The following is an 8,870-nucleotide window of genomic DNA, read 5'->3' on the forward strand; positions in this document are numbered from 1 at the left end:
TAGAGAGGCTACATAACAGTAGAGGCTACGTACAGGAGAGGCTACGTACAGGAGAGGCTACGTACAGGAGAGGCTACGTACAGGAGAGGCTACGTACAGTAGAGGCTACGTACAGTAGAGAGGCTACATACAGACACCAGGCTGATTACAGACAAATTGTGTCAATTAAAGCCCATTTCCTAGGATCATTTCCAAACCTAGTGGATAATGCTGGAAAATACTGGTCAATAAAAAATCAACCAAAACAACTGTCCCTGAATTGTCTCTCACCCCCCCCCCCCCCCCCCCAGGCATTACTGAACCTGGCTGAAAGGCTGGGAGAGGCTAAACCACGAGGAATCACCAAGGCAGACATCGAGCAGCTTCCATCCTACAGGTTCAACCTCGACAACCATCAATCTGAACAAACGCTGTGAGATAACCTGCTATTGTCTTATTTCAGCCATCTACCTGGCTGGCTGGTTGAATAGGGGACGGGGGACGGGGGGACGGTGGGGACGGGGGAGGGGGACGGTGGGGACGGGGGGACGGTGGGTGGATACCGTATTTTACTATATACTGGTATTAATGCTCGGACCAGTTTGGGTTTTTAACTTCTACAATGGTATTTATTTGGTTTGTTAAATGTGATACGCAGCCCTGCCACTTCTCACACCAAGCCCTGCAACTTCTCACACCAAGCCCTGCAACTTCTCACACCAAGCCCTGCCACTTCTCACACCAAGCCCTGCCACTTCTCACACCAAGCCCTGCAACTTCTCACACCAAGCCCTGCAACTTCTCACACCAAGCCCTGCCACTTCTCACACCAAGCCCTGCCACTTCTCACACCAAGCCCTGCCACTTCTCACACCAAGCCCTGCCACTTCTCACACCAAGCCCTGCAACTTCTCACACCAAGCCCTGCCACTTCTCACACCCAGCCCTGCCACATCTCACACCCAGCCCTGCCACATCTCACACCCAGCCCTGCCACTTCTCACACCCAGCCCTGCCACTTCTCACACCCAGCCCTGCCACTTCTCACACCCAGCCCTGCCACATCTCACACCCAGCCCTGCCACATCTCACACCCAGCCCTGCCACTTCTCACACCCAGCCCTGCCACATCTCACACCCAGCCCTGCCACATCTCACACCCAGCCCTGCCACTTCCCACACCAAGCCCTGCCACTTCCCACACCAAGCCCTGCCACTTCCCACACCACGCCCCGCCCCCCTCTCACACCACGCCCCGCTCCCCTCTCACACCACGCCCCGCCCCCTCTCACACCACACCATGCCCCCCTCTCACACCACGCCAAATCAAATCAAATTTTATTTGTCACATACACATGGTTAGCAGATGTTAATGCGAGTGTAGCGAAATGCTTGTGCTTCTAGTTCCGACAATGCAGTAATAACCAACAAGTAATCTAACTAACAAAACTACTGTCTTATACACAGTGTAAGGGGATAAAGAATATGTACATAAAGATATATGAATGAGTGATGGTACAGAGCAGCATAGGCAAGATACAGTAGATGGTATCGAGTACAGTATATACATATGAGATGAGTATGTAAACAAAGTGGCATAGTTAAAGTGGCTAGTGATACATGTATTACATAAGGATGCAGTCGATGATGTAGAGTACAGTATATACGTATGCATATGAGATGAATAATGTAGGGTAAGTAACATTATATTAGGTAGCATTGTTTAAAGTGGCTAGTGATATATTTTACATAATTTCCCATCAATTCCCATTATTAAAGTGGCTGGAGTTGTGTCAGTGTGTTGGCAGCAGCCACTCAATGTTAGTGGTGGCTGTTTAACAGTCTGATGGCCTTGATATAGAAGCTGTTTTTCAGTCTCTCGGTCCCAGCTTTGATGCACCTGTACTGACCTCGCCTTCTGGATGATAGCGGGGTGAACAGGCAGTGGTTCGGGTGGTTGATGTCCTTGATGATCTTTTTGGCCTTCCTGTAACATCGGGTGGTGTAGGTGTCCTGGAGGGCAGGTAGTTTGCCCCCGGTGATGCGTTGTGCAGACCTCACTACCCTCTGGAGAGCCTTACGGTTGTGGGCGGAGCAGTTGCCGTACCAGGCGGTGATACAGCCCGCCAGGATGCTCTCGATTGTGCATCTGTAGAAGTTTGTGAGTGCTTTTGGTGACAAGCCGAATTTCTTCAGCCTCCTGAGGTTGAAGAGGCGCTGCTGCGCCTTCTTCACGATGCTGTCTGTGTGAGTGGACCAATTCAGTTTGTCTGTGATGTGTATGCCGAGGAACTTAAAACTTACTACGCTCTCCACTACTGTTCCATCGATGTGGATAGGGGGGTGTTCCCTTTGCTGTTTCCTGAAGTCCACAATCATCTCCTTAGTTTTGTGGACGTTGAGTGTGAGGTTATTTTCCTGACACCACACTCCGAGGGCCCTCACCTCCTCCCTGTAGGCCGTCTCGTCGTTGTTGGTAATCAAGCCTACCACTGTTGTGTCGTCCGCAAACTTGATGATTGAGTTGGAGGCGTGCGTGGCCACGCAGTCTTGGGTGAACAGGGAGTACAGGAGAGGGCTCAGAACGCACCCTTGTGGGGAGCGGGGTGGAGATGTTGTTGCCTACCCTCACCACCTGGGGGCGGCCCGTCAGGAAGTCCAGTACCCAGTTGCACAGGGCGGGGTCGAGACCCAGGGTCTCGAGCTTGATGACGAGCTTGGAGGGTACTATGGTGTTGAATGCCGAGCTGTAGTCGATGAACAGCATTCTCACATAGGTATTCCTCTTGTCCAGATGGGTTAGGGCAGTGTGCAGTGTGGTTGAGAGCTTGTTTTGCGTAGCTGTCTGTGGACCTATTTGGACGGTAAGCAAATTGGAGTGGGTCTAGGGTGTCAGGTAGGGTGGAGGTGATATGGTCCTTGAGCCTTGTTTCCCCAGCTACAATGAATGCAGCCTCCGGATAAAATGGATTCCAGTTTGCAAAGAGTCAAATAAAAGTTCGTTCAGAGCCATCGATGTGTCTGCTTGGGGGGAATATATACTAGTCTCTCAAAGCACTTCATGATGACGGAAGTGAGTGCTACTTGTTAAAATCCCCAGGGGCGATTCCAGTAGTCGTTTAGCTCAGTTACCTTAGCTTTCTTGGGAACAGGAACAATGGTGGCCCTCTTGAAGCATGTGGGAACAGCAGACTGGTATAGGGATTGATTGAATATGTCCGTAAAAATCACATTTTATTAGTCACATGCGCCGATTACAACGGGTGTAGACCTTACCGTGAAATGCTTACATACGAACCCCTAACCAACAATGCAGTTTAATAAAATACATAAAAGAATTAGAGATAAAAGTAACAAGTAATTAAAGAGCAGCAATAAAAATAACTATATACATGCTGAGACTGGACACCTGATGAAACTGAGGAGTATTTCTGTCTTTTAATAAAGCCATTTTGTGGGAAAAACTTACTTTGATTGGCTGGGCCTAGCTCTCCAGTGGGTGGGCCTAGCTCTCCAGTGGGTGGGCCTAGCTCTCCAGTGGCTGGGCCTAGCTCTCCAGTGGGTGGGCCTAGCTCTCCAGTGGCTGGGCCTAGCTCTCCAGTGGGTGGGCCTAGCTCTCCAGTGGGTGGGCCTAGCTCTCCAGTGGCTGGGCCTAGCTCTCCAGTGGCTGGGCCTAGCTCTCCAGTGGGTGGGCCTAGCTCTCCAGTGGGTGGGCCTAGCTCTCCAGTGGCTGGGCCTCCAGTGGGTGGGCCTAGCTCTCCAGTGGGTGGGCCTAGCTCTCCAGTGGGTGGGCCTAGCTCTCCAGTGGGTGGGCCTAGCTCTCCAGTGGGTGGGCCTAGCTCTCCAGTGGCTGGGCCTAGCTCTCCAGTGGCTGGGCCTAGCTCTCCAGTGGCTGGGCCTAGCTCTCCAGTGGCTGGGCCTAGCTCTCCAGTGGCTGGGCCTAGCTCTCCAGTGGGTGGGCCTAGCTCTCCAGTGGCTGGGCCTAGCTCTCCAGTGGCTGGGCCTAGCTCTCCAGTGGCTGGGCCTAGCTCTCCAGTGTGGTGGGCCTAGCTCTCCAGTGGGTGGGCCTAGCTCTCCAGTGGCTGGGCCTAGCTCTCCAGTGGCTGGGCCTATACCCTCCCAGGCCCTGCCCAGTCATGTGAAATCTGTGGATTTAGGGCCCAATGAATTTATTTCAATTGACTGATTTCCTTTATATGAACATTTAACTCGATTAAAATCATTGAAATTGTTGCGTGTTATATTTTTGTTCAGGAAACTCGCTCGTTTGCCTCGCTTACTTTCATGGAAAAGAATGTGCCAGGCCAGCTAGTTAACATTAGCATGCTACATCTAGCTACACGTGGAACTTCCATCCTGGGGGCCTCCCGAGTGGCACAGCGGTCTTACGTGCTGACCAGAGTTCGAAAAGCATTAAACATTTATGGCAATTTATCTAGCTTGCTGTTGCTAGATAATTTATCCTGGGATATAAACATTGGGGTTGTTATTTTACCTGAAATGCACAAGGTCCTCTACTCCAGACAATTAATACACAGATTAAACGGTCAACCAAATTATCTCCTTCCTTTAGGCTTATTTTTTCTTCTTCTTTGGGAATTTAAATGGCTGTTGACAACCACCTTTATGGAGGAAATGCAGACATTTATGAAAATGCTGAATGATTGAACAGTATAAACTCAATCAGTCACTTATAATGTATGTGTTGCCACCCTAGGATCATGAACTACACCATGGCCTATTTATTGCCTTAACTCCCCTTATCTTACCTCATTTGCACTCACTGTAAATATACTTTTTGTTTTATTCTACTGTATTATTGACTGTATGTTTGTTTTACTCCATGTTGTAACTCTGTGTTGTTGTCTGTTCACACTGCTATGCATTATCTTGGCCAGGTCGCAGTTGTAAATGAGAACTTGTTCTCAACTAGCCAACCTGGTTAAATAAAGGTGAAATAAAATGAAATGTATTTGTAACTTTTATTGTTCCAAAAACATAAAGTAATATCAAATACTGTGAACAATATTGTGGTATGATATTTTGGTTGTATCGCTCATCCCATCCCATACCATCCATCCATACCATCCATCCATCCCATCCATCCATCCCATCCATCCATCCATCCATCCATCCATCCATCCATCCATCCATCCATCCTCCATCCATCATCCATCCATCCATCCATCCATCCCATCCACCTATCCATCCCATCCATCCATCCATCCATCCATCCATCCCATCCATCCCATCCCATCCATCCATCCATCCCATCCATCCCATCCATCCATCCATCCATCCATCCCATCCCATCCCATCCCATCCATCCCATCCACCTATCCATCCATCATAACAGTAACTGTCTTGTCCTTTTTAAACATGCAGTATTTCAGAACCTGATGACGCTCTGTGTGATAATTCTCTCTTCCAGGTGTGTGGTGTGCTTTAGTGACTTTGAGTGTCGGCAGCTGCTGAGGGTATTACCCTGCAACCACGAGTTCCACGCCAAGTGTGTTGACAAATGGTTAAAGGTAAGCCCATCCCATCGTTAACTCTACGGTCTCAAATGGCACCCTATTCCCTATTTAGTACACTACTTTTAACCAGGGTGGCACCCTATTCCCTATATAGTGCACTACTTTTAACCAGGGTGGCACCCTATTCCCTATTTAGTACACTACTTTTAACCAGGGTGGCACCCTATTCCCTGTATAGTGCACTACTTTTAACCAGGGTGGCACCCTATTCCCTGTATAGTACACTACTTTTAACCAGGGTGGCACCCTATTCCCTATATAGTGCACTATTTTAACCAGGGTGGCACCCTATTCCCTATTTAGTACACTACTTTTAACCAGGGTGGCACCCTATTCCCTATATAGTGCACTACTTTTAACCAGGGTGGCACCCTATTCCCTATTTAGTACACTACTTTTAACCAGGGTGGCACCCTATTCCCTGTATAGTACACTACTTTTAACCAGGGTGGCACCCTATTCCCTATATAGTACACTACTTTTACCAGGGTGGCACCCTATTCCCTATATAGTGCACTACTTTTAACCAGGGTGGCACCCTATTCCCTATATAGTGCACTACTTTTAACCAGGGTGGCACCCTATTCCCTATATAGTGCACTACTTTTAACCAGGGTGGCACCCTATTCCCTATTTAGTACACTACTTTTAACCAGGGTGGCACCCTATTCCCTATTTAGTACACTACTTTTAACCAGGGTGGCACCCTATTCCCTGTATAGTACACTACTTTTAACCAGGGTGGCACCCTATTCCCTGTATAGTACACTACTTTTAACCAGGGTGGCACCCTATTCCCTATTTAGTAGACTACTTTTAACCAGGGTGGCACCCTATTCCCTATTTAGTACACTACTTTTAACCAGGGTGGCACCCTATTCCCTATATAGTGCACTACTTTTAACCAGGGTGGCACCCTATTCCCTATATAGTGCACTACTTTTAACCAGGGTGGCACCCTATTCCCTATATAGTGCACTACTTTTAACCAGGGTGGCACCCTATTCCCTATATAGTACACTACTTTTGACTAGGGTGGCACCCTATTCCCTGTATAGTACACTACTTTTAACCAGGGTGGCACCCTATTCCCTGTATAGTACACTACTTTTAACCAGGGTGGCACCCTATTCCCTATTTAGTACACTACTTTTAACCAGGGTGGCACCCTATTCCCTATATAGTGCACTACTTTTAACCAGGGTGGCACCCTATTCCCTATATAGTGCACTACTTTTAACCAGGGTGGCACCCTATTCCCTATTTAGTACACTACTTTTAACCAGGGTGGCACCCTATTCCCTATTTAGTACACTACTTTTAACCAGGGTGGCACCCTATTCCCTGTATAGTACACTACTTTTAACCAGGGTGGCACCCTATTCCCTGTATAGTACACTACTTTTAACCAGGGTGGCACCCTATTCCCTGTATAGTACACTACTTTTAACCAGGGTGGCACCCTATTCCCTGTATAGTACACTACTTTTAACCAGGGTGGCACCCTATTCCCTGTATAGTACACTACTTTTGACCAGGGTGGCACCCTATTCCCTATATAGTACACTACTTTTGACCAGAGCCCAAGTGCGATGGACAGGTTAACACTTTTTTTTTTTTTGTCTTCCTTCTAGACCAATCGCACTTGTCCAATCTGCCGGGCGAACGCGTCAGAGGTGCACCGTGAGGTGGAGTGAGTGATACCCAGGCTTTTGGATCTTTGATTGGAAAGCAGCACAAAACTAAACCCGCAGAGTCTGTCTGTCTGTCTGTCTTAGCGCCTGCCTCAGCCTGCCTGGGGACGTCTGCCACCTACCCTGCCTGCGTCCCCCCCCCCCCCCCCACCACTCCTGCCACCTACCCTGCCTGCGTCCCCCACCCCCCACAACTACTCCTGCCCCACCTCAACAACAATAAGCAATCTAAGATTGCATGTTTGAGGCCCTTCCCTCAGTCGTACCTCTGTTGTGTTTCTACTGCTGCATCTGATGAAAAAGCTACTGCCTGCTACCAACCCATAGCCACAGAGTTGTCCAGTCAGTCAGACTGTCTGCCTGGGACAGCCATTGATCCACCACCTCGATCTGTTCCTCTGCCTGGGACAGCCATTGATCCACCACCTCGATCTGCTCCTCTGCCTGGGACAGCCATTGATCCACCACCTCGATCTGCTCCTCTGCCTGGGATAGCCATTGATCCACCACCTCGATCTGTTCCTCTGCCTGGGACAGCCATTGATCCACCACCTCGATCTGTTCCTCTGCCTGGGACAGCCATTGATCCACCACCTCGATCTGCTCCTCTGCCTGGGATAGCCATTGATCCACCACCTCGATCTGTTCCTCTGCCTGGGACAGCCATTGATCCACCACCTCGATCTGCTCCTCTGCCTGGGATAGCCATTGATCCACCACCTCGATCTGCTCCTCTGCCTGGGATAGCCATTGATCCACCACCTCGATCTGCTCCTCTGCCTGGGACAGCCATTGATCCACCACCTCGATCTGCTCTGTAGTACTGTAGGAGACTAGACCATTCCACTGGCTGACTGACCGTCATAGTACTGTAGGAGACTAGACCATTCCACTGGCTGACTGACCGTCATAGTACTGTAGGAGACTAGACCATTCCACTGGCTGACTGACCGTCATAGTACTGTAGGAGACTAGACCATTCCACTGGCTGACTGACCGCATAGTACTGTAGGAGGAGACCATTCCACCACTGGCTGACTGACCGTCATAGTACTGTAGGAGACTAGACCATTCCACTCCACTGACCGTCATAGTACTGTAGGAGACTAGACCATTCCACTGGCTGACTGACCGTCATAGTACTGTAGGAGACTAGACCATTGATCCTGACTGACCGTCATAGTACTGTAGGAGACTAGACCATTCCACTCTGACTGACCGTCATAGTACTGTAGGAGACTAGACCATTCCACTGGCTGACTGACCGTCATAGTACTGTAGGACTAGACCATTCCACTGGCTGACTGACCGTCATAGTACTGTAGGAGACTAGACCATTCCACTGGCTGACTGACCGTCATAGTACTGTAGGAGACTAGACCATTCCACTGGCTGACTGACCGTCATAGTACTGTAGGAGACTAGACCATTCCACTGGCTGACTGACCGTCATAGTACTGTAGGAGACTAGACCATTCCACTGGCTGACTGACCGTCATAGTACTGTAGGAGACTAGACCATTCCACTGGCTGACTGACCCATAGTACTGTAGGAGGACCATTCCACTGGCTGACTGACCGTCATAGTACTGTAGGAGACTAGACCATTCCACTGGCTGACTGACCGTCATAGTACTGTAGGAGACTAGACCATTCCACT

The 8,870-nt window shown here is 49.3% G+C and overlaps 1 protein-coding gene across 4 annotated transcripts in view; it reads left to right on the plus strand.

The window, feature by feature from the left end:
* The window catches only part of rnf44 (ring finger protein 44), a 32,038-nt gene extending 23,834 nt beyond the window's left edge, over nt 1–8,204 (plus strand). For all 4 annotated transcript variants that reach the window (XM_065019990.1, XM_065019993.1, XM_065019992.1 and 1 more), the window contains exons 9-11: nt 291–412; nt 5,411–5,510; nt 7,151–8,204. In XM_065019990.1, coding sequence (XP_064876062.1) covers nt 291–412; nt 5,411–5,510; nt 7,151–7,213 — 285 coding nt within the window. In that variant the 3' untranslated portion in view covers nt 7,214–8,204. The remainder of the gene's footprint in view (nt 1–290; nt 413–5,410; nt 5,511–7,150) is intronic.
* Nucleotides 8,205–8,870: the final 666 nt, after the last annotated feature.

Source organism: Oncorhynchus nerka, linkage group LG6, assembly GCF_034236695.1.
Source record: "Oncorhynchus nerka isolate Pitt River linkage group LG6, Oner_Uvic_2.0, whole genome shotgun sequence".
Lineage (NCBI taxonomy): Eukaryota > Metazoa > Chordata > Actinopteri > Salmoniformes > Salmonidae > Oncorhynchus > Oncorhynchus nerka.